At 24.5% G+C, this 27,409-nt stretch overlaps 2 protein-coding genes across 7 annotated transcripts; one reads left to right on the forward strand and one right to left on the reverse strand.

Annotated features, from left to right (window-relative positions):
• Positions 1-18: 18 nt before the first annotated feature.
• LOC126907056 (structural maintenance of chromosomes protein 2-like) lies at positions 19-25,455 on the forward strand. 6 transcript variants are annotated; one of them, XM_050688073.1, is made up of 15 exons: positions 19-97; positions 12,831-12,882; positions 12,957-13,035; positions 13,134-13,250; positions 13,324-13,488; positions 14,363-14,585; positions 22,715-22,798; positions 23,338-23,502; positions 23,588-23,730; positions 23,796-24,019; positions 24,132-24,147; positions 24,189-24,343; positions 24,882-24,974; positions 25,117-25,290; positions 25,343-25,455. In XM_050688073.1, the coding sequence occupies exons 3-15, from the start codon at positions 12,979-12,981 to the stop codon at positions 25,380-25,382; spliced, it is 1,656 nt and encodes a 551-aa protein (XP_050544030.1). In that variant the 5' UTR covers positions 19-97; positions 12,831-12,882; positions 12,957-12,978; the 3' UTR covers positions 25,383-25,455. The 6 variants fall into 6 exon arrangements, with proteins under 6 accessions (XP_050544030.1, XP_050544029.1, XP_050544032.1 ...); XM_050688072.1 differs by lacking the exon at positions 19-97 and adding an exon at positions 8,836-8,853; XM_050688070.1 differs by lacking the exon at positions 19-97 and adding an exon at positions 12,458-12,636.
• LOC126907061 (aminomethyltransferase, mitochondrial-like) lies at positions 25,439-27,285 on the reverse strand. Its single transcript, XM_050688082.1, has 6 exons — positions 27,099-27,285; positions 26,783-27,028; positions 26,563-26,723; positions 26,176-26,498; positions 26,032-26,114; positions 25,439-25,969 (listed from the first exon to the last, which is right to left on the reverse strand). The coding sequence occupies exons 1-6, from the start codon at positions 27,154-27,156 to the stop codon at positions 25,626-25,628; spliced, it is 1,215 nt and encodes a 404-aa protein (XP_050544039.1). The 5' UTR covers positions 27,157-27,285; the 3' UTR covers positions 25,439-25,625.
• Between the last annotated feature and the right edge of the window lie 124 nt (positions 27,286-27,409).

The following is a 27,409-nucleotide window of genomic DNA, read 5'->3' on the forward strand; positions in this document are numbered from 1 at the left end:
ATTTCTCATGAAAAAAAAACCAATATCAAAAGGAACAAAGTTCCATCAGAATATTGTTCAATTGGTTTAAACTTCATATGGTTCATTGGTGCTGGTGGTGAGGATGCGACTTTAAATATAATACCAATAGTCATAGGTGTAAAAAATTGTCAAATTAAGTATAATATAATAAAACACAATACATATATTATTATTTTAAAGGTCACGGTAGAAAAGAGAAATGAAAAAAATAAATAATAGCGATTGGTTTTATAGCAACCGATAACGACGAGCGTACACGCAGTTAATTCTAAAAATAAATTAACAATATAGTAGCACACTAATATTTTACCGTATGGACGACGCTGCCGGTTGTCCAAATACTGCTCGTGGTGTGCATGCGTACCCGTTTATACACCTGGTAACTCAGGCAAACAACTTCAATGTTCGCACACGACAAATNTTATGTATAATTTAAATGATAACAAAATGTATTATAACTATTTAAAAATTTGCATTTTTAATAGAAATGTAGAATTAAGAATATACAATTAATTTTAGGAGGTGTGATCGTCCCGTCGTCCAAACCATGAGTAGATGATAGTATATATAAAAATAAAAAATATTAAAAATTAGCTCTACTTGTTACTATTTGTGATACAATATTATTACCTGTTAATTCACTGGATAATTCTTATTTTCAAAAAAATAATTTATAAACATTTTTGTGTTAATTAATTATAAAAAAGAATTTTACAATGAACAAATTATTATTAACTTGAGGAATCTTGCAACAAAATATTAAAAATTTTTAACTGTTCAATTATTGGTGTCACTATTCAATCAAGTATCGCACATTTTCAAATAGTAATTATAACACTATACATAAATGAATTTAAATATTAAGACTTAATATTTAAATTCATAATTCTACTTAGAAGAATTATGAAACCAATAATCATAAAACAAAAGTAATCACAAACATTGACTGGGCAACAAGTATTCTGAACCAATTTTCATTTATATGAAAACTTGACAGTTAGACTGGGAAGTTATATGTACATATTATAATATACACTAAAAAGTAGAAATAAAAAATTTGTATAAAGAAAAATATCGACCAATAAGTCTGCTAAGAAAAAATTCATTAAAAACAATAAAATAAATCAGATTAGAATTAAAATAAAATAAATTTATAAGAATAATAATATAAATTTTTGATATTGTTGGAGTCGGTACCAGCCAAGGTAGACAAACGTGCATTAAAACGTGTTACATAATCAACAACAAGACAGCAAACACTTAATGTTGAACAGCACGGTGTATATTGGCGGGCATATACTAAGATGGCGGAAGGAAACATAATTGAGTAGCGACCCGAACGCTCGTAAACGTGGAGACCTGACGTCGTTGACCGTTGATATCAAAATTTTCGAATTTAATTTATAAATAAATTAGTGGTGATAAAATGTTATTTATTTTAGTAACATCATCTTAAGCTATTGTAAAGCTATTTAAAGTAGAAGTAAAAAACAGCAGTTATTGATATTTAAAAAAAAAAAAATTATGAAACTGCTAATTTTTATAACTATTAGTTTCGATGTATAGCTAAGAGGCTACTGCTTATACTCAGTTATTATTAATTTTTTTGTGAGTTCGTGTACCTAATAACTCCGCGCCTATTGGACCAATTTTCCTTAACTATACATCAAAAGTTCACAAAACATATTTATTTGAATAATATATTAATCTCAAAAAAATTTCAGTTGTAGAAAATGTTTTTCTAAATTTTAAAATACGTTTTTAGAAAATCCTATCATTGACCAAAGTACTTGGAAGGGATAAAATCATCAAACAATTTTTTTTCTTTTCAATTTTTGATAATGTTTCAAAAAAACTGTCTTCTTTAAATCTACATAATATTAAAGTTAATACAATCTACTTTAAGGCGATAAAAAAAAAATTATACGAAAATTAGATTTTTGGGAGTTATCGAGTGTTCTAGGAAAATATTTAAAAATGTATAATAGTATTTGTGCCAGCATGGCGAATGTATCGTTATAGTTTGACTTTGTTAATAAATAATAATAGTCGTTCTAATAGACAATTTAATTAAAAAAAAAAAACGTTAAATCTGACTTAGAAATTTGTGGCAGTTCATAATGTGGTCAGAAAAGTAAAATAATATTGACGAATAAAACTAGCAGTCACTGCTGTTAATCGTTTTGATTAGAAGCTATTTATTTCTATTGGGAAATAACAGTGCTGAAATCACTACTACTACTACTATTCCGTACCACTAAAATAAATTGCTGCGCTCCTTACTATTATATTCTTACCGCGTCTGCTGTCTAGTTGTCGATTATAATATTAAATGTAAACCCATTCCTATTAAGCTACTTCAATGATAAACGTTTGTGAACCTAGGCTGGCGGCACTAACTCCAAAAATAACAATTTTAAATTATTATTCTAATAAATTGACTTTAATCTAATTCTAATATGACTTATTTTATTCTTTTTAGTGAACTTTTTTGTTGGTTTTTTTCTTTGTAAAAAATTTCGTAATAAATAAATACAAAATTTTATATTTGTTCAAGTATTTAATATACATGGATAGATTTAATGAAAGGTTTCAATAAAACTTGCCTCGTGACACGCATTTTCGGAACCCTCAGACGTCAATCGAAAAAAAAAAATGAATTCATCACCTCTAAAGTTTTTATAATCCTCGCAAATCATAGATGTTTAAAAAAAAACCCTCCGTTTAAAAAAAAATTATTATGTTAATTGTTACATAAAAATAAATTAAAGGTGATGGGGGTGCAATAATTCATTATAAAATGTTTTTTTATGGAATCAAATTAATTCTAAAATATTTGGAAGGGGATTTATGCTTTTATCCCACCCTATTCTCATAAATTATCTACATCCCGTGTACATCTTTAATTTATAAAAGCTGCTTAAAATCTGTCATGCACTCCAATACATTTTTTTAAACTTTTAAATTAAAATCTAAAAAATATTCATTAATTTTTATAAAATTTGAAACTTAATAAATTTATAACAAATTATGTGAAATTAAACCAAAATATTTTTAAATAGCTTTACGGTATTGTATTAGTATTAGCAGAGTAATTGATCTATCATTATACACTAGATTTATTCTTAAATAATAATAATCTTGAAAATAGTTTTATTGAGTAGTGGTTAAATACTTTTTAAGTTCACCCTTATTATTAACTTTATTTTTTTTTATTGGCAACATGTATACTGAACTAGTTACAGAAATAATCACACTATTTCTATAACTATTAATATATAGATTACTATTATCTAATTAAGAAAGTGGAAACTTAAATAATATAAATAGTCCTAAATATATTAGAGCAATAAATTGTAAACTACACAATAATTGGCGACAATTCATTGATTATTTTAAATTTGATGGACAGACGAAAAAAATTATTACTGAAGTCAATCGAGACAAGAAGAGCGAGAAATTAAAATAACCGGACGACCAAAGTATCATAATGATATAGTACAGTTAATAGACTGCGTGAGCAAACACAACTTGGCGGGCAAATGGTAAGATAGAATAATCCTGTCTTATTCAATAGCCAGTCAGTAGCATAGCCTGTGGTATAGCAATAACTTCATAATCAAACTGGCAACGTTGCTGCTTTCATAAGTTTGTATAATGAAAAGGGACAGAGCGTTAAAATCATTTTTAAAGCTTATGAATTCCACACGTTGCCAGTTTCCTTATTAAGTTACATTTTATTTGAATTTGACGCCGTCTACTGAAAACGGTTGTCTGAATTTGTCGCTCGAATAAACTAAAATTATTGCTATTAATAGACCGTCCGGTTGAGTTGTATTTCTATTTCTCATTTATTGCCCATTAGTATTGTAAATAAATTGCATTTATAAAATGTGTGTTGTTTATTATGTCGGCTTTTTCAGTTTTCGGTAAACATTATTCAAGTTTATTACATTAAATAATTATGCACTGTAATATATTTAATTTAAAATTATAAAATATAAATAATTGTATACTAAATAATGAACTTGACGTAACTTAAACGTATAAAACCATTACCTAAAAATTGCTTCAAATATTACTAAAAATATTTATTATGTATATATTATATATAATATGTTATTTAATTATCTTTACAGAGTGATTAATTTATCATGTAAATTTCATTAATAATCTTGAAAAAATTTTATTTTGGTTTTGATTATTTATATGATATTAAGTTATGAGAGGCTAAATATTTTTGAAGTCTGTCCTTTGTCTTTTAAGATACCAACTTTATTTATTAAATGACATTTTTACTTACTTATATAATCAAAAAAATGGTCTAATTTAAAAAATGACAGGTCGATAATAACTTTTGTACCAGTGCTTCGGAAATTATATGTATTTTTATACTTAAACATTTGGAGAAGCGCAGCTGAGAAACATCTAATAATAAAAATAGGCACAAATATATTAATTCAATAAATTGAAAACTACATAATAAGTTGGTGACAAATTCATTAATTATTTTGAATTCGAGATATTTGAGAAAATTAATACTAATATAGTATATTATAATAGTCAAATGAGTTAAGTAGTAAGAGCGACAAACTCAAATAATCCGCTGAACAATATTAAAGTGATATTATTGAACGGTACAATGAAAATATTGCATGAGAGAACGTGACTCGACAGCCAAATAGTAAGATACAAAAAATACTATGTCAATTAATAATCAATGAACTGTGTTCTTTCTCGTGGTATAGAAGTAGCAAACTATAAATTAATGCTATTTATTATAAGGTTTTGTCAATTTTTAGTATAAATTATTTAACCACCACTTATACTACATTTAAGTTAATTTTTTTGTTCTATTTTTAGCAGATATGTTATGTTTAATGGAAGTTTAAAATTTTCTTTACATTTTATTTGAGACTGAATATAAATAGTAATTTATATTAATTTAATTGGTTATACATTCTAATAAATTTTGTTTAACTTTTTAATTAAAATTAAAAAATATTAGTGATTTTTTACACAATTGTGAACTTAATAAATGCATAAATGTGTTAAATAAAATTTGTGTGAGGTATTACAAAAAATATTTTTAAAATGTTGCTTTAAAGAGTGATTTTTCATTGACTACTAAATTTTTCCTAAAGTAATAAAGAAATATATTTTTGTCTTTGTTGAGTACTATTTATCTCTCAATTTATTGGTGGTTAAATACACTATAGGTTCGTCCTCTATTCTCGAAAAGGATACCAACTTTGTTTTTTTGTATATAATATACATACTTAATTTCCTTATAAGATAAAAATGTAAAACTTATACTTAGAAAAATAATTTTTGGATTAGTACTTCGAAAATTATTACAATTTTTATGGTTAGGTGAATGAAAATGCACGACCCAGAAATGTCTAATAAAAATAGTAATTTCCAAATATTAAATATTATAAGCGAGCCATTGTAGAGTAATAAATTTAAAACTGCAGAATGAATTGGCGACAAATTAATTGATTATTTTTAATTCGATGGACGGGTATTTAATAAAATGAACACTGATATCAATCGAGGCAAGTAGTAAGATCGACAAGCACAAATAATCGGAAATAAAGTGTCATAAATATATAGTACAATGAATATATTGGATTAGAGAACGTGACTTGGTGGCCAAATAGTAAGAGAGAAGGAATTCTATTTTTACCAATAGTTACTCAGTTGCATTCTTTCGTGTCCCGCGGATTATAATTAAGTTCATAAATAATCTGACACCGTTGCTTTCATAAGTCGGGATAATAAAAAGGGACAGAGCGTTGAAATCGTTTTAAGGTTTATGAATTCCACACGTTGCCAGTTTGCTCATTAACTTACATTTCATTTGAATTTGTCTCCGTTATGAAAATATTTGTTGTATGCTGAAAACAGTTGTTTGACTTTGACGCTCGAATAAACTAAAATTATTGCTATTAATAGACCGTCCGATTGAGTTGTATTTCTATTTCTTATTTATTGCCCATTAGTATTGTAAATAAATTACATTTATAAAATGTATGTTGTTTATTATGTCGGCTTTTTCAGTTTTCGGTAAACATTATTCAATAGGGTGGTTCTTAAAATTAATTTAGTAAAATTTAAAAATTATACAATCTCAATTAGTTCCAATACATATAAAAATGAGGTACGCAATGTTTCAGGTAAATCAGAAAAAATTAACCCGTTGCACAAAAGGCCTAAAGTTTGAAAACTCAAAAATTTTGGATAACCGTACATTTTTCATTGTTTTTTTAGTTCAGCGCGTGAAATAATGGATTCACAACAAAATTGTAAGAACAAAAGTTGTTAAAATAATATTTTACACAAACTATACTCTAAACAATTTTTTGGTTTACTTATTATTTATATATAAAAAGTCAATATATATAATTTTGTTGTTAAAAACTCACAACATAAAGTGAATTCAGTGTTAATTTTATAATACAAAAAAATTTTTTTTAAAAATTTACAATAACACATCAAACATAAAAATTAAAATTAATCATTGAACTAATTATCTAAAAGAGTAGTCTTTTTGAAATCAGGATATTTACTGTGGTAATCATTTACTGCTTGAAGCAAATATCGTTTTTGTTTTTCATCATTTGTTATTTTCGTATTAAACTCCTCCATTAGTTTAACATCACTTTCAGCTATATCATTTACTATATTAATGCTATTAATAAGGTCTATTGATTTCTTGAAATTTTCATCAGTGCTCCATAATGATGGGTCAATGGTCAGAAAACTAGTATCTATATTAAAACGTTTGAAAAATTGCATTGATTTTTCACAAATAAAATCTTCAAGATTTTTATTTAATATTCCAGTAGCTTCTTTTGTATTCAATAAGTATTTTGTTGGTACATAATCATCTGTGTGGATTTTTAGAGCAGCTATAATTTTTCTCTTTGTATCAAATGGAACATTAGTATCAAAACGTGATAATACCGTATTCTCTGGTGATAGATACCATAAATGACCACACATTTTTTTAACTGATATATTTTTATCTATTGACTGATAATTTACCAAATCTTTTAAAAAATTTAAATCTTGGTATGGTGCATTAGAAGCAAGTGGTGCACTAAACCAAGCTCTTACGTATAATCTAATAATAAATATACAAATACTAGCTATTGGCAGTTCTTCTTTTTGGGTTAAATTAAATTGGTTTCGGAATATTAATATTTTTAAGCAATATAAAGCTTTTGCCATCCATTTAGCATGATGGATAGCTCCCGGAACTCTAAAGGAAACTCCCCTAGGGGAACTCCACCAAGAAAAATAATTGTTAGTTCTAAAAACTCTCTGTAATCTTCTATGGGTTGTTTGATAAGCAAATAGTTGTGCAATATTCATATCAACTCCTAACATAATACCAGGACGTCCTTTTTGTCTTTGCATTAATAAAAAATCTCTATCTTCTTGTAATGACATTAAATTAAGGGCATCAACTTGAGCAATGTCAAATAAATCATTTAGTTTTAAACTAAATTCTTCATTTTTTTTTTTGCTTAAGTGTCAGATTTTCTGTATTGCAGTTTTTGTAAATTTCTCCATTCTTGTAATATTTTTGAAGTTTTTTTATGCAATACTGTTCAGCACTGATAGGTAAACGCGCTTTTTGCCAAAAAATACTTACCTCTTTTATTGTCAGTTTAGAGCTTTCAAGTATGCTCAGGTTAACATGACGAATATTAAAAAAAAAACCTATAGTACTTGTCTTATTGACAATTATTTACTACCTATAATTTGGTTTGACGGGAAACCAATCAAAAATATATATGTATCTTTTCGTAAAGTTTTCCGCGAAGCCATTTTAATATTTATTAAAAAAATGTTAAAATATCAAAATTAGTATAAACACTAAAATGTATACGATCTAAAAATGATCATACGGGCGCAGTAGAACTAATGAAAACAATATCCTGAAAAATGTATAGTTAGGACAAATATTAGTAATGGGTTTTGATAAAGACTTTATCGTCTTTTTAGTCATTCTTGTAATAAATTGTGACTTGATGGCTTGATAAAAGTTAATTTAAGATTATACATTGCTGTTATATTTTACGAAAATTACCATGAGTTGAAAAACTACAACTAACATTTACTTTATTTTGTGAGTTTTTAACAACAAAATTATATATATTGACTTTTTATATATAAATAATAAGTAAACCAAAAAATTGTTTAGAGTATAGTTTGTGTAAAATATTATTTTAACAACTTTTGTTCTTACAATTTTGTTGTGAATCCATTATTTCACGCGCTGAACTAAAAAAACAATGAAAAATGTACGGTTATCCAAAATTTTTGAGTTTTCAAACTTTAGGCCTTTTGTGCAACGGGTTAATTTTTTCTGATTTACCTGAAACATTGCGTACCTCATTTTTATATGTATTGGAACTAATTGAGATTGTATAATTTTAGAAAAGTTAAGTTTTTAAAATGATCCCTATTCACTAAAACCACCCTATTATTCAAGCATCACTATTATTACATTAAATTTATTCTATTTTAGCAGAAATGTTTGTTATCAAATAAGTCAATTTTTATTTAATTAACTTCATTTTATCATTCTGTTTTTAAAGGAAGAATGTAAAATTTTAATTTGTTTTTAGTAATATTAAGTCTGCATCATTTAATATCTAATATAAAAATCCACCTCCTTAAAATTTTTAAAAGCTTAGTTTTAATTTTATATAAGTATGCCAAATTTTGTGTCATTCTAATAAATAATTAAGTCGATTAAAAAAGGAAAAAATTTTTTATTCAAGCAAAAAAATATAACTAAAAACCTGCCCAAAAAATGTATGTGATATTATATTTGTTCAAACTTTTATTTAAAACTTTATCTTACTTTTAACATGGGACCAGTTTAAGCGTAAAAAGGTTGCGTGTTACGCTAGTAAGTGTGAGTTTCGTAAGCCGAGTGGGAAGAAGAGAGTCCACAACAGTCAGTCTGACCAGTTGCATTAAATATATCACATTACAAATAGTTTGTAGTTTAAAAAACCTTCTCATGCCGTATATTTATAAACTAAGTTTTTTATTTATTTATTAATATTATCAGGTCTGTGAATTAAATGGATTTTAACATTTTGTTAAGTTAATTCAGAATACACTATCAGTCAGTACAAATTTTTATCGATTGAAAACTGAATAGTGTTTTCTTGGTGTTTTAGTTTTGGGGGTGATAACAGAGGTTAATTCGCCTTCCAAGATCAAATAATATTTCTGCGTTACTACATAATCTTATGATTAAGTTGTAAAATTTTAGGACCCTTCTAAATTTAGATACCACTTAGACACAAAAATTAGAATATCTTACAAAGGACTAGCCTAAAATTTGTTGTTTTAAATTATCTTAATTTAATTTAATTATATTAATTTTTCAAATTACAAATGCTAAAATCTTTTTGTATTTTATAAGTTGATTAACACAATATTTATGATCTGCATTTATTTCAATTAATGATTTAATAATATACTGCGAATAAAAGTAACAATTTTTTATGATTTCATAATTTAATCATCATTATTTATAAGTTAAAAACAATATTTTGAGATCCACATTTTATTTAACTCACAAATTTGATCAATTGTTATCAAGTTAAATTAAACTAACGCGACAATGTAAAAGTCGTAACAATGTTATTACTGGAAAGGCCAAACAGTCAATAAAGATAAACGAGTATTTTCCTATTGTTTTTCTTTAATTTTAAGTAATTCTATATACGTTTTATTTAATAATAAAAATGCTTCGAGAGCTGCTATTTTTTTCGTTTATCCATATATCTTTATAAATAAATTAATATATTATAATAATTAAAAAAAGTTTTAAAGTTAAAATTTTAAGTTAAAAAACACTACCACAATATACACTACAATATTCTCCACTGATTGTCAACACTTAGCTCAATATAGAAAATTCAAAATAATTTTACAAATAGACAAGTAATCGGAACGGTAATATTTTTCAACTTGTGCTAGTAGACGAACATTCGTCCTATATTCGGCAAATACACGAGTAATGGGAACCCGACTTTAGTGTAATAATACTATAACAACTTAAAGCCGCGATGATGATTACGTTTTGATTAACTATATATTGATAAAGGGTGCCATGTAAAACTGACACGGAATAAATGTCAGTGACATAATATTTCAAGATTAAAAATTGACGTAAAGCCGTTTATTCTCACTAAATAACAAATATAACACACAAAAAGGAAAAACAAGAATAACGATCAATTTAACACATGTATATATATATATATAAAAGTTTTTAATTTAATAGTAAATGGCATTTGAATTTTAATATAACTTTATTAGCTTATTAGATATAAACATTTAAAGTTTCAAAATTTTGAGTTAATATACAGGGTGTTCAGTAAGTCAGGAAACGGGTTTCTATTGTTCTCATTGTTACAAACAATGAGAACAATAGAAGAACTAATGAAAACAATATCCTGAAAAATGTATAGTTAGGACAAATATTAGTAATGGGTTTTGATAAAGACTTTATCGTCTTTTTAGTCATTCTTGTAATAAATTGTGACTTGATGGCTTGATAAAAGTTAATTTAAGATTATACATTGCTGTTATATTTTACGAAAATTACCATGAGTTGAAAAACTACAACTAACATTTACTTTATTTTGTGAGTTTTTAACAACAAAATTATATATATTGACTTTTTATATATAAATAATAAGTAAACCAAAAAATTGTTTAGAGTATAGTTTGTGTAAAATATTATTTTAACAACTTTTGTTCTTACAATTTTGTTGTGAATCCATTATTTCACGCGCTGAACTAAAAAAACAATGAAAAATGTACGGTTATCCAAAATTTTTGAGTTTTCAAACTTTAGGCCTTTTGTGCAACGGGTTAATTTTTTCTGATTTACCTGAAACATTGCGTACCTCATTTTTATATGTATTGGAACTAATTGAGATTGTATAATTTTNATGAACTTAAAAAGTATTACATAGTTAAAAATTCAAGAATAATGTGTAACTAAAGATAACAAAAAAAAAAAATGTTTAAATTATTATTATTCTGCAAGTAATTGAGTGGGTTATGATAAAAAAATCACCCTGTATATACTGCTTGAAATGTTTAAGAATGTATCCATGTTTTTACTAATGAGCTGACGTTTCGGACTTGTTGCAGAGTGCATCTTTAGAGCAATAGTTACAGGCTCGTGGTTGTAATTATACTGTAGGTTTAACTTGTTTACGGTGTGTTTTTATTATATCAGATGATAACTGATAACATCGATGTTTTTGTCGTGTTGTTGTTTATAACTGTTAGTTTGTTGTTTACATCCGGTTTTTGTTGCTGTTTACGGCATTTTAGACATTTAGCTCTTTCTTTTCTACACCGGAAATTTTCTGTTATAATAATTGTAGTTTTTCTTTTTACCTGGTGTATGATAGGTAACCAAGCCTTGTCTTGACTTCTTCAAGTCAAGAAAGATCTCCACAAAATTACATCAAAGATGGATGGGAGAAGCTAAATGCCAAGAATGCCGTAAACAATAACAAAAACAGGATGTAAACATCAAACTGACAGTTATAAATAACAACACGACAAAAACATCGATTTTATCAGTTATCAACTGATATAAAAACATGCCGTAAATAAGTCAAGCCTACAGTTTAGTTACAACCACGATCCTGTAACTATCACTTTGAACATGGACTCTGCAACGAGTCCGAAATGTCAGCTTATAAATATATATGTCTAAATATAGGTGGACATACGGTAAAATGTTAAGGAGACTAGAAAATTTAGGAGGGCTTAAATGTAAAAACAAATTATACAAAATCTTCATTTAGAGAGATTAAAGCCCTTCAAATGAGTGTTTTAAATTATCAAATATTTTTTATGTGACTAAATAGTAAGTTTAATAACTATTCGAATTCAATAGTTACTATTCAATATTTTCTATAATTACATCAAAGTCTGTCTACCAAAATGTCATCATGTTACTAAATTATATATTTTTTCATTATATTATTTTCATCAATAATATTATGGAATCGATTCCCAGGCTAGCATTATTATAGCGTCAATTTTTTATGCACACAGGTCATTTATACCTGTTAATTATGAGTAACTTTTGAATACGAGTATTAACTCTCTAAAAAAATCATTAACTTCTAAATTTCTAATAGTGTTTTAATAGTAACTATTCATTTTTTACCTATTGAATTATTATATTCAAACACCTTAAAATTTGAAGGAAAACAAAAAAAATTTGGGGGTCGCAAAAATATACTTTTGCTTAACCGTATTGATTGTATGCATTAAATAAATGCTTTGAATCTCTCTACAAATATTAATTGTGTTGTAAATAAACTATAACGGACATATTTTTTATATTTACGTCATTAAAAAAATTCTTAATATAATGGCATCAAATTATTATATTGATATAATATTATATGATATTTAGAACAAGAGGTAAAATGTACAGAGTAGACTGATAACATAGATTAAGCGCATTGTTCATGGCTACCATGAACAAAACAGATGCCGAATATTTAGATGGTAAACTGGAAGGCTCAACGATTGAATGCTTCAGTAAGCTTATATTGCCATGGAGATCAGACTTAGAATATACACAAAATACTTACTAATTTGTTTGTTAACTATTCATTTTACTGTTAATATTTTATTAGTAATTCACATAAAGTATTATTATCATATTGTACAAAAAAAAATATTTTTATTATAACTGAAGTTTTACTTATGATTACTAATGTCTATAAATCTAGATTCTGGGGTTGTGACTGCAGATGATGAAAGATCATTTAGCGAGCAAGATAAGTATGTAGTTCAAAAATATATCATGTGTTTTAGAAGAATGTTTAAGTTAAATTATTTACATTAAAACTTTTTAGAGATATATCGTGGCAAAATTTAATGAAAATGTCAAGTTCTTTGAAAACAAATATAGATTTAAATATGAAAAAAGTCAAAGTAAAAACCTTATAATATAATAAATATTAACCTTAAAAATATAATAAAACAAAGTATTATTATACTATTTTTTTTTATTTGTCAATATTGTTGTATAGTATCAAATGAATTCCATTCAAAATGAAGCAGCTGAACAAAACAATTGTGAAGTATTGGCTGAACAATCAAATGTCACGGTTAATGAGCTACTACCATTATCGGCCTTCAATAATAAAGTATAAACATTTTAATACAATAAATGAGAAAAACACATTTTTATTTTGTACAATTAGAAAATTTTCATTTTAGATGAATGATGACAATGAAATCAATAATTTCGACGTGTTAAACTTAGAAAAATGTCATCTTATTCAGCGTAATTCAGAGTTTAATAATAGTTTAAAAAATATTTTCGTATCTCAAATGGGAGACCCTGACCAAATAGATCAAACGCCAAAAGTAATTGATTTTAAAGTAAATAAATTAGTTTAAAAGTTATTGCTTATTATTAGTTACTATTTCTAAACCTTAACCTATATGACCGAGCGTTTTAATAATTTTCTTTTTATTAAAATAAGGTAAAAGTATTTTAATTGTAATAGTTAACATTTTCAACCTTCTAATAATAATATATTTTTTATAAATTGGTTCTAAATAAATTGTTTTTTCAATGAACACATTTGATAGAGGTTTTCTTACAAGTAATGAACAGTGCTATTTTCGTAACAAATTCATAGGGTTCTATTAGAAATTTACAAGCTCCAAATCGAAGATACTTCTTCCCTTATTCATTTAGTTTTTATAATGTAAAAAGGAAATACGTTGACAAAAATACTTAAGTAATTACGCAGTGAGTATATGAAATGGAGGGGACTTATAATAAACTTTTTTATTATTTTAGGGTATACAAATATATAAAAACGTACGTAATATTATAATTTTTTCAAAATTGGTATGCATTTATTTTAAAATTTCAAACTTAGTATTAAGGTATCACGTAAACTGTACGAACTGATCATATAACACAACTAATTATGAAGATGAAAACCTTTATTTTTTGAATAATTAAGAACACACTTATGTATTTTATATATAAATACAATAAAAATTTTGTATAAGATTTAAAAATATATATAGCATAAATAATATTTGAGGAACATTATTTTAAAAATTTAATAAAAAACAAAATGTGAGTTTAAATCAGTTTTTAATGGGGCTCATATATCTACAACAACAATTCCTTTTTCCTTTAACATATTTATCACTTTGCAAAAAAATTATTTTATCTCATCTTGATAAATTTAAAAAATAGCATTACTTATTCAACATTTATAAATACTTGAATTAGGTTAAAGAAAAAAATCGCTCCGAGAATATTTCATTTACGGAGAAAGAATTTTTTGACAATGAGAATGATTGTATTGAAGAAATAGGAAAATCTGTGGGAATTATAAAAAAAATGTTTGAAGTTAAAAACAAGTGTCAAAATTGGATTGAAAAATATGATGAATTACATGATAAGTATTTGAATTTGGAATCAAAATGTATTGCCATCGAACAAAATAATTCTAGTAAGTAGATTTTATTAAAATCTTAAAATAATAAAATTTTGACTAACTTTAATTTGCTATAGGAAGATCATAAATAATTTTAAAAAACTTAGTACAGTGGGGACGTAGCATAGTTGGGTCCCGTATAGATGATATCTGACAATGATTAAAATCACTATCATAAAAAAGGCTTCTATACAAATCTGTAGATAGTGTTTAATTTTAAAAAATTGGTGAATCATTCCATAAGCTACATGATCTCCTTTTTCCTTTTTTATATCCTGATTAATAGTTTTATGATTTGTAAGTGTAATATATGAATAAATATTTATATAGCAATTAAATATATTATGAAATGGATATTTAATAATTTAGTATTGTAATTTTTACGGAGAAATTATAAAGTCGTTATTACTTTTATGGTAAACATATATAAAAGTTGAAGGTTTTGATGCAGTACTTAAAAAATAAAAAATAATTAAATAATTATTTTTTAATAATTTATATATTACATTAGCTTTAGTTTAATATTTATATAAAAGTGTCAGTCTTTCCGGAACATTTTCAAAAGTTAATTTTTTATGAACAAATTGTCATTTTGAATCCATCTGTGGGCCGGTAAAGGGTCAGATTTATAAAAAAAAATCCAGCATAGTGGGGACGTAGTATAGTTGGATTCAGTATAGATTTAATCTGACAGTGGTTAAAATCACTACCATAAAAAACGTTTCGATGCAAATCTGTAGATAGTGTTTAATTCTTAGAAATTAGTGGATAATTATAAAAGCAACATCAACTTCTATTTCCTTAATTATATCCACATTAATAATTCTTTTACTTATATACTATATAATTTTTATATTTGTTTTCAAATTATTATTGATTTTTAATATGTTAAAAGTAATAATTTTTAACCTACATTTTTTGTCCTTTAAAGTGAAAGTTTATAATAAAAAAAAAAGAATTTACTACCATAACTTTTAGCTCAATTTGCATGTTTGAAATAGAATAGAATCATTCAATAGAACAAATAGTATTGTTAAGATTAATATGCAATCAGGATATTTTATAATTACTATTTACAGTAAATTTTTCATTTCATCCATTGTTAAATTCAGGTGAAGCTAAAAATCATTTTTTTTTTAGATTTTTGATTTATTTAGCAACATGTTATGAAAAAATTTGGAATGTTATAGACTGGTAGTAGCACACACAAATAGAGTAAAAATATTACATATTTTAAAAATATTAGAAATGAATGGTTTTAATTGTTTATGTGGATAAAGCTGGTTAAGCTACTTGTTATTTGATTAAGGGATTTTTTTTTCAATTTTTGAGGTGGATTCAAAATGACAACTTTTTCACAAAAAATTTACTTTTTCTTCTTTACTTTTAAAAGTGTTCCGGAAATACTGACATTTTTATATATATCTTAAATTAAAGATTATGTAATATACACTATTATGGAAAAAAAAAATGTTGTACGTTTTTTTGTCTTCATGGTGAAAATGGCTACCGTATACTAATTTTTGTGTTAATATTTTCGATTATATATTTTAGTTTATTTTAAAATATTCTACAAAAGTTTTTAAATTAGAAAAAACGTTTAAATCGTTTTATTTTTATCTCATTGAGATAACTTTAATAAATATCAAGGAACCCATCACTGTAGGGGACTACAGTTTGAAGATATTACTTATTTACATTAAAGTTTTTTCTATGGGATTTTTTTTTACGGCTCTCGTTTATTTTCTTATCTCTAACTTGTCCAACATTTTTTAACAATATATTGATATAAATCTGATAAATTAATTATATTCTGAATATTTCAATTGTAGAATATTTTTAAACACAAAAAATTACTTAGAAATGATTATTATTATTTCTATTTAAGTAATGTATTAGAATAAAAATACAAAAATAATATTGAGCTTTTCTGATAAATTACAGCAAATAGTAATTATACAATTTCCAGACTGCATATTAATATTAACAATACTATTTTTTTATTCTCATAAAATTTTCTATTTTATAATGTCAATTTCAAACTTGAAGTTGAGCTAAAACTTATGGTAACAAATTCAACTTTTTTTATTATAAACTTTCAAAAAATCAATTTTAAAAGACCAAAAAAATAGGTTAAAAATAATATTTTGCAATGGTTATTTTTAAAATATTAAAATTCAAAATCTTTAAATGTAAAACAATTGTTTTTTAATTATTTTTTTATCGTAATAAATCATTTCAAAATATATTAATAATTTCTACGTAACTCTTGGTATTTAAATAGATGATACATTTGAAATTTTCAGAACTATTATGCTTATAGTTAGATCTTATAGTTTGTAACTAATTAATAATAATATCAAAAAATATTGGTGATAGAAAAAATATAATTGCTGATTTGAAATGATCACGAAAAATTGAATATATAGGTATTTTTTGACTCTGATGAAAATTGTTTGCAGACCATTTATTCATAATTAACAACAAATTATTATCTAAAAAGTTCTATGTCAAGCTCTTCAATTTTCATACACGTTTGCCATGAAAGTAATAACTACTTTATAATTTCTCCGTAAAAATTACAATACTAAATTATTAAATATCCATTTCATAATATATTTAATTGCTATATAAATATTTATTCATATTTATACTTACAAATCATAAAACTATTAAACAGGATATAAAAAAGGAAAAAGGAGATCATGTAGCTTTTAGAATAATCCATCAATATTTTTAAATTAAACACTTTCTACATATTTGTATAGAAGCCTTTTTTATGATAGTGATTTTAATCACTATAATCACGCCATTTACATATAGGTTATAATTAAACATATGTATAAAGATCAAAAAATTTTTGAAACATTTTCAAAACTAATGACAAATAATATTATTCAGCTTTTTTATGAATGATATCATTAAAGTAAATTAAAAACATTATTATGCTGCAAAATATCAAACTATTTCTTTATTATAATAAGCAAACCAAACTCAAACTTTTCAACAATATAATTGAGTTGTAACGCAATTTTTTTGTGACGCAATGTAAAATCTATGTGGCAACAAATCTATTTAAAGAAAATTATAATAATATCACAGATATTTTATAAATTTTAGCTTTATCATTTCTAAATGCAAAACAAAACGAGTACGTGTCTTTGAGACTTCAAATTATATTTTGTTCAAAAAATTTTCAATTTTAATTATTTTTTAAATGTTTTCATTAAAAATTGTCAAGATAATTTTTTTATTATTTTATGTGATTTTATATACTAAAACACAAAATTCTACAAAAATAAAAATATTACAATTAGATACATTACTAAATTATCCGGGATGGAAAATTTTGAACGATGTGTACTCTATAAAATATTTGAATAAAAAATATTATCTTAAAAGTCTAATTGAAATACCTACAAATCGATCAAAATGTATACAAAAAATACGAGCCTTGACTATATATCTTGGATGTACATATGGTAAAGTTATGAATAATCTTTTTTCAATTATTATCAACATGATAACAATTTGTCAAGAAAAAATTCTTGGAGAACACGATTTCTTAAATGGATGCATTTATACCGAAGAACTCATAGACTTAATAGCCACTTTTATTGTTCCAACAGCAACATTGATGAAAAATGCAATGGATGCTTTAGATTTATTACATGACAAACCATGGATTACTTTTACAAGGAATCAAAAACATTACTACATAATGAGTCCTTTATTAGAAACAATAACAAATGTTCTTCACAAATTAAACGAAAGATCTCTATCACGTGACAATATATCTACATACTTTTGGATATTAGATACTGTGTTTGATTTTTTTCTTAAAATTATAAAAAATATAAAAAAAGAAATGCTATACTATTGTACATTTGTACCTTATGATACGAATTATTTATGGAATGAATGGAATCAAGAATATAAAATTATTATTGACCAAGGCATAAAATTAATATTTTTCAAATTCTTAATAAGGAAAATTAAAAATTATATCAAGACAGAAATTATAAAAAAGTATTTCCAACTGGGATTTAAATATGATTCAATAACTGAAGAAACGTTTGTCCCAAAACCAAAGGAGCTAATTGAACTAGGTATGTAAAATAAAAAAATGTTAATTAAAACATCTATTATAGTTTTATACAATTTTTTTTAGATCAAGAAATAAAATTTAAAGCAACATATGAAGTAATTTCAGAGACAATAGAAATAGATCATTAAATGTTGTACTAAAATTAATTTTGTTCTACATTTATGTTTTATAATTAATTATAAGATATTAATTGATATTATATAAATTTTTACTTAAAAAATCTTTAAATTATTATTAAAACACTATTATGGATGAATCATACAATTATTTATTGATTGTACACGAAAAAAATTATAGTAAGTACTAGAAGAAAAGGTGGGTGTTTTTATCAACAAACATTTCTTGGCTATACTTCTCTCACTAAGGTATAACAATGTTATTAACTTCTGAAATATTGATCAAAAAAGTTGTTATCCATAAGTTATATTCATAATAAAATCATTGTTCTACTTACATTTTTAGCTTCGATGCGAAGCTGAGAAGGTATTAATTTTGCTAAGATGTGTTTTTTTTTGTGTCTGTTGCCACTTTTTCTCAGCTCTCACTGGGCCGATTTCTTTTAAAAATACGTTAAAAGATCACAAATCGTATCTAGTGGAAGACATTATCTTTAAAAATTGAAAAACTTTCCCTCGTTCTCCGCAAATAGGGGAAATATCCAAAAAAATTACAAATTTAAAAATCGGTAAATTTTGTCATTTTTTTCACTTTTTTTTCTTAAAACTTCCTAATACTGCGTCCTTTAAAACTATGTCAAATTAAAGCTTATGTCATGTACTATAAAATTAAAAAAAAAAATTTGTCCCGACGATCTTCTATGCACAAAAAGCTACCGTATTCAAAAATATGCTATTTTTGTAATAAAATTCTGGGTTTTGTATTTTATTTTATTTTAAAATATCTTATTAGGGGAATACACTGACTTTCATGAATATTGTTCTATTAAAATTTTCACTTTAAAGGACAAAAAAAAGTATATTCATAATGATTACTTTTAACATATTAAAAATCAAAATCAATAATAATTTGAAAACAATAAATTTTAAAAATTATATAATATATAATTAAAAGAAAAACTAATCTGGGTATAATTAAGGAAATAGAAATTGATGTTGCTTTGTCCATCAATTTTTTAGAATTAAACACTATCTAAAGATTTGCATCGAAGCGTTTCTTATGATAGTGATTTTATCACTGTCAGATTAAATCTATACTGGACCTAACTATGCAAAAACCCCACTATGGCGCGACTCCACTGTGCTGGGTTTTTTTATATTTTTTTTGTGATTTATATTTTGTCTTCTGATGTATTGTTAAATTTCATTTTAATCTAATTATATTTGGTTATTTTAAATAATTAAAAATTAATTGTAAAATATTTTTATATTAATATATTTTTATCATCACTAGAAATACTACGATTTTTATTTAAAAAATTTATTACGGTAAAAATGTAAAAAAAAAAAAAAGTAATTGACTAATTAGTAAAAAGCGAGTATTAACATATAAAAAACCCTGCACTATTTTATTAGTTATTGTTAGTCATTATTAGTTTTGAAAATGTTTCAGAAATTTTTTGATCTTTATACATATGTTTAATTATAACCTATATGTAAATGGCCTCGGAAAAATGATTATTTTGGCGTAAAATTAATCGTGTTTCATGCTGTTATAATTTTTTTTTCTCATTAAACATGCCTATCAAAAAACCCAGCAGAGTGGGGGTTGTGGTACAGTGAGGATGTGGTATAGTTGGGTCCATTATTAATGATATCTGACAGTGATTAAAAACACTATCATAAAAAAGGCTTCTATACAAATATGTAGAAAGTGTTTAATTTTAAAATATTGGTGGATTATTTCAAAAGCTACATGATCTCCTTTATCCTTTTTTAAATCCTGATTAATAGTTTTATGATTTATAAGTGTAATATATGAATAAATATTTATATAGCAATTAAATATAGTATGAAATGGATATTTAATCATTTAGTAATGTAATTTTTAATTATAAAGTAGTTATTACTTTTATAGCAAACGTGTATGAAAATTGAAGGTTTTAATGCAGTACTTAAAAAATAAAAAATGTTTGTTATTTATAAATAAATTTACTGGTCTAAAATAAATTTTCATCAGAGACAAAAATATACTTTTGTAAACCTATTTTTGCGTCGAATTCAAATCTGCAATTAGAGTTTCGCATATGACCTAAATAATAACAAAATTTGTCTAATTAATTGAACAAATATTTATGTTTGATTATTAGGTATTTTCGGAATACTTTCAAAATTTAAGTTGAAAAGTTAATTTTTTGTGAAAAAGTTGTCATTTTGAATTCCCCCCTGTGGGTAGGTAAAGGGTTAGATTTATAAAAAAAAATATACAAAATGATAGGTAAGTATCTCACGTATCTATATAAAAACAAATTATATTGATTTGGTGTTTTTTAAAAAAGTTATGCCTATTTAAAAAAAAACAATTGAAAAATATCGAAATTTATTGTTTTTAAATTTGTAATTTTTTAAGATATCCGCCATTTACGGGGAACGAGGGAAATTTTTTCAATTTTTAAGGATAATGTCTTCGACTAGATACGATTTCTGATCTTTTGGTGTATCGTTGAAAGAAATCTGTTCGGTGAGAGCTGAGAAAAAATGACAAAAAACACAAAAAAAAACACATCTTAGCAAAATTAATACCTTCTCAGCTTTGCATCAAAACTAAAATATTGAGTGTCTTAGATAAAAATTAATAATTATTAAAAACTAGTATATACATATAAAAATTTATTTTTATTCTTATGCAAGTTTTTAATTTAAAAATGTTGAATAAGTAAAACTTTTGTGGCTTTTGAGTTTAATATTTTTAATATTTTTTAGTTTTTTTTTTAAATTAATAATATTTTTAATATAGTTTTAATTTTACTTAATTAATTAGCCACAAGTGATCAATTTCTATTATATTATTAAAAATGTTGAACTTTTAAATTTTTTATAGCTCAACTCACAAGTTTGAAATTGATATCATTAAATAAAAATTTTCTAGTAGTCAGGAACTTGCATACTTACTATTCATAGTAAATTTATGAGGAAAGCTTAACATTTCGTTAAAATCACTAGTTTTAGTTAATTATTATTTTTTTTCATATGTAAATACTTATTTTTTACTAATTAGTAATAATCTCAAAAATGATATGATAGAAAAAAATTACAAATTTAAAATCAGCAAAAAATGGCTTTATGAAAGTATATTCTCTGGTGGAAATTCTTTGTAGACCAGTGTATTTATTCTTTAGTAACAAAAAATTTTTTTTGAAAAGTATTGCGCTTCATGTCCTTTAATTTTTATACATGTTTATAAAATTACATTATTATTTTCTAATGTTTCTCCATACAAATTACAATTTTAAATTATTAATATAAATTTATACTTATACTTCATACTATTACTAGAACTAAGTATTTATTCATATATTATATTTATAAGTGAAAGAAATTTTAGTCTGGATATAACTAAGGAAGTAGACGTTCATGTTGCTTTTGAAATAATCCATCAATTTTTTAAAATTAAACTCTACAGATTTTCATCGAAGCATTTCTTGTGATAGTGATTTTAATTACTCTCAGATATCATCTATACTTGTCCCAACTATGCCATGTTCACACTATGCTACCGTTTTTTTTTTGTTTCAATATCGAAATAAATCATTTTAGTAAAAATCATAGAAATCATTTTCTATGTCACTTTTGATGTTAAATAGATATTACAATTAAAATATTCAATACTATATTTCGTATAATTATACATATTATATAATATACTGATATTTAAAAATAGTCCACACTGTGCCACGACCCCACCATTTTATTAATTTGTAATTATAATTAAAAATAACTTATGGCTATTAATAATTTACCACAAGTAATCAATTATATTCTTTTTGGGTTTAACTTGATTTATTTTTTTAATGCATGAAAATTAGTTAAAAATATTATTTTAAATTTAATATCTGCATTATTTTTTATTTTTAATAAAGGTTACCAAATAGAATTGGCTAGAACTAAATCTATTGAAGAAGAAAATTTACGACTTAACAAGTTATTTGTTAAAGAAACTAGAGGTATTTACTAATTAACTATCAAATTAAATTTAAAACCCTGTATTTTGTTATATATACCATTTAAGTTATATAAGTCAAGTAAAGACGAAAAATTGTTTACATGTACACATGTTTGCCATTTGACAAAATTTTGAAAAGTATTTTTAATTATTTTTGGTTCATAAACTATTCCTGACAGATATGTGATTATATATAACCAGGAAAAACATTTCAGGAGAATATAACTGGCAAAAAAAACTGGAGTATTAAATGAAGTAAAAAAATTTGAAATTTTTATCTAATAAAAAAAAAAAAAATGTTGATGGCAAACACTTGAAAANATGTTGATGGCAACACTTGAAAATTTATTCCTGAAAATATATTTATTCATGTTAACAGAGAAAAATACATTGTTTAATCTTTTTTACGATGGTATTTTAATTTTTGATTATATTTTCTCCAGGCGTAATTTCCTAAATTTATACAGTTTTTAGTGATTTTATTTTTAATTAATTAAATGAAATCAATTTAATGTTAAAAGTTATCAACATATTCTGTAGTGCGAAATGAATTAGAAACAGCATTAAGATTTTGTCACGAAAAGATAGACAAATACCAAAGAGATGAATCGACAGCAAGAGACAAAGTTAAAGAAGCTATTGAATTAGTAGAGAAAACTTGTATGGAAAAACAGCGTGTCACCGAAGAGTTGAAAAAATCCAATGGTTATAATTATCAAATTAATTAAAAAAAAAATTGACTATTTTACTTATTTCACTTAGTCAATAATAACAATATACTTTCCTTCAGATGAAGTTAATCGACTTGAAGAAGAATTGAAGAGGTTAGTAGTGGATGCTGGTAACAAAATTAGTATCGAAATTGAAAAAGTCAAATTAATTTACGATACAAAATTTCAAGAAGTCAAAATAGAAACCCAGCGTTTGCAAATGGTGGAATGAGTGTAAAAAAAATGTACTTTTATTATATTTTTTAAATTATAAATATTTTTTAACAGGAAAAGAAAACAGCCGAACGAGATTTAGAAAAAAAAACTAAAGAATATGCCGATTTGACAAAAAAATATGAATCAGTCGCCCAAGAATGTGTCTCACAACCTTTAGTTCATTTGGAAAATGTTAACTCTTTGATTGATCAAATTGATGACTACAAAATCAAATGTGAAAAACTTATGAATGAAGTAGAAATCTTAAAAGAAGCAAATAAGCAAAATCAAGAAAAGTAAAGGAAAATTAATATCGAATTTTTTTAATTTGAATAATTTATAGAAATATGAAGTTTTGAAACAATAAAATTTTATTACAAAATTCATAATTTTCATTCTATTTTTTAGTTACACAAGAAAATCGGCAAGATACAAAATGGAAATAATGTCTTTAAAAGATAGAGNGCAAGATACAAAATGGAAATAATGTTTTTAAAAGATAGAGAAGAATCATTAAAAAAACATTTAAACAGCGCCATGCGTCAAATAGCGGAAGATAAAAATGAGTTATTAGAAACAACTGATCGTATTAAAGTTTTGGAGATGGAAATTAACAAATCGTAAGTGATAATTTATAACATAAAAAATATAATATTACAACATTATTTCAAAATGTTAATCTATGTTTAGGATACCATAAAAGCAGGGCTATATTCAGATCATAGGTTAGGGAAACAAATTTTAGAATTTAATATGTGCATATATGGGAGGGGCGCAGCTTGGAAAATTTGCTAGGGACGTAACAAAACCAAGATCACGTTCTGGATAAGATATGGGATTTTTTTGAATAATTTTTCAATACGTCGCACAATAAATAAAAACTGTAAATAAAAGATAACAAAAAAAAAATCAATTATTATACGAGGTATTATNAAAAATTCAATTATTATACGAGATATTATTGATTTGGATAAGTTAAATTTATGAAGTCTATTTCTATTAAAAAGTTCATAATATGATACCTCTGACTAAATATTAAAGTAATGCCTATTAAAAATATTTATAGAGGTTTTTAATCTGGTCATTTTAAAAATAAAAAATAAATAATTGGTCTCTATTATGAGAAGAATATTAATATAAGTTTTACGTTACTTTTAGAAACAAGCCTAAAGAAAATAGTGATCAACACGACAAAAAAATAATTGCTGAATTAATAAAACATATTGAAGCTTATAAAAAAACGATAGATATGTAAGTAAATAAAATAAAATAGAAAATTTAATTATTTTTCATTAAATGAAAAATTTAATGAATTAAGTTAAATATTTTTGAGTATTTCTATTAATTTTACTGAAAATAAAATTAGTTTTTATCAAATTATTTTTTAAAACAGGTGGAAAAATGAAATGAGTGATATTACAAAAAGTTTAAAAAATAAAATTGTTAAATTAAAATTAAATAATAGACAGTTATATCAGAAAAACATGAAACTAAAAAAAATGATTAATATTTCTAGATATAACTACCGCTTTAAAATGAAAAAAAGTCTACCATTTCAGGAAAAAATGTAAGGAGGTAAATTTTAATTTTTGCATTGCATTAAAATAATTTTTTTTAAGGTACAAATCCAAATTAACAGACGTGTCTTCTTCAGCATAATAACACCTATTATAAAACTAATTATGTTGAATTTTTGTTTTTATAAAAACAAAGAATTAATTACAAATATTATATTTAAATAGCAACTAACAATATTAATACAAAATAATTATGCACTTTTTAAAAAAATAGTTGCACCTTTAAAATTTAACATTGTTATTCTATTTTTTACAAATATTTTGTTAACAATTGTCTAATTGTAAAGTTTTTCCTTTAATAAATTACATTAAAAAAAAAAAAACATTACTTTGATTGAGAGTAATAGTTTACATTAACAAATGGTATTTTTGTTACAGTCATTGATACTTGTTGGCCTCTGATTTGTGATTTAACCTCAGTACCAATTTTTGCAAATTTGTTATTTAAATAACCCATGGCGATGTTTTGTTGCAATGAGGGAGAAGGGCATCCACTAGTTACTGCTCCTATTTTATTTCCATTAGTATCAAAAATAATTGCTCCACTCCTCACTGGTGCACCTGAAGATTTTTGAACTAAGCCCACCCGCTTACGATTTACGCCTTCACTTATTTGTTTTAATATAATAGAAGAACCTGGAAAATTTCTTTCATCTCTTCTTTTTTTACCTTTCAAAGTAAAATCTCATCGTTTAATTTTTAATATCTATGAAATTTAACTTAAATCTTACTTATTGTCCACACTAATGCAGCTTCTACTGGAGTAGTGGTACTATCAATGTCAGATCCATATAAACACATTCCAGCTTCTAATCTATTTAGTTTTATACCAATTTTATAAAAATTAACAAATGTTTTGTTTAGATTAATTTTACCTCAATGTGTCTCTAGCTCCAAGTCCAGCTAGTTTAACACTATTATTAATTAGGAGTTTCTCAGATATCATTGTTGCCCTATCAGAAGGTACAGATATTTCAAAGCCGTCTTCTCCTGTATACCCACAACGGTTAATGCGACAGTTGGGAACACCACAAACTGTTGCAATCACACTATTCATAAAGTATAATTTAGACAGATCAACAGTAACTAATTGTTGAAGAACATTCATTGATTTTGGTCCTTGTAATGCTAACAAAGACTGATCATTGCTGTCCAAAAATTCAATAGTCACGTCTTTCCCTTTTGATTTAAAGTCAGCCTAATAGTAATCATTCATAGTCAGTTAAAAGTTATACTTAACAATGCTAAAAATATAAATTTACTAATTTCTCTAATATCATTTTCATGTCGCTTTCTTTGCAACCCGCATTTGTAACCATGAATATATAATTTTCTTCTGTTTTAGTAATAATTAAATCATCAAGTATACATCCAGTATGATCATTCACAAATAAACTTAAAACACTTGTTCCTTTTTTTAATCCTAAAATTTTTGTAATCTAGTAAAAATTATTTTTCATTAAATTATAAAATTTTCTTAACCTTGAATATCTGCAACACACATTTCTTCTATAAATTGCTCTTTGTTTTTTCCATATATTTTAGTTTGTAACATATGTGAAACATCAAATAATGAACATGATTTCCGAGTGTGCAAGTGTGATGATGTTATAGAATCAGAATAGGAAATAGGCATATAATAAGAGGCAAATGGTACCATTTTGCCTCCATTACTTACATGAAAATCATATAAACTAGTTTTTCTTAGTGTATCTACAAATGATCGTTCTGTAACATTTACATGAAGTAAAACAAATTTTTAGATAACTAAAATAATATACAAATAAAGAATACATACTTAATATCAATTGTGTATTAATTATAGATGTCCATTTTTTCAGTCGTTGTTTTATCATTATTACTTAAATATTGTTTAGAACAATTAAATTAGTATAATAAAAAAAATTGTTCTTTATTCATGTATTCATCAATAGCATCAAATTAAACTAGAACTAATATTGTATGGTTACCACTAAAGTAGTTATCTAACATTGCTTTATTAATATAACAGTGAACTGATTGATTATAATGTTAAAGTTCATTAATATTATTTAGATAAGATAACTGTTGATAACTAACTGAAATAAACTACTATTAAATAGTGCCATT

The sequence above is a fragment of the Daktulosphaira vitifoliae genome, unplaced genomic scaffold (assembly GCF_025091365.1).
Source record: "Daktulosphaira vitifoliae isolate Bord-2020 unplaced genomic scaffold, ASM2509136v1 Scaffold_5, whole genome shotgun sequence".
NCBI lineage: Eukaryota > Metazoa > Arthropoda > Insecta > Hemiptera > Phylloxeridae > Daktulosphaira > Daktulosphaira vitifoliae.

Coding starts and splice junctions, on each gene's coding strand:
- LOC126907061 (XM_050688082.1), bottom strand. CDS start 27,156: ATGATAAAACAACGACTGAAAAAATGGACATCTATAATTAATACACAA. Junction 26,724..26,782: donor GTGTGTTGCAGATATTCAAG/GTTAAGAAAATT, acceptor CAAAAATTTTAG/GATTAAAAAAAGGAACAAGT. Junction 26,499..26,562: donor AAATGATATTAGAGAAATTA/GTAAATTTATAT, acceptor GATTACTATTAG/GCTGACTTTAAATCAAAAGG.
- LOC126907056 (XM_050688070.1), top strand. CDS start 12,564: ATGGCTACCATGAACAAAACAGATGCCGAATATTTAGATGGTAAACTG. Junction 12,883..12,956: donor TCATTTAGCGAGCAAGATAA/GTATGTAGTTCA, acceptor AAAACTTTTTAG/AGATATATCGTGGCAAAATT. Junction 13,489..14,362: donor CAAAAGTAATTGATTTTAAA/GTAAATAAATTA, acceptor TACTTGAATTAG/GTTAAAGAAAAAAATCGCTC.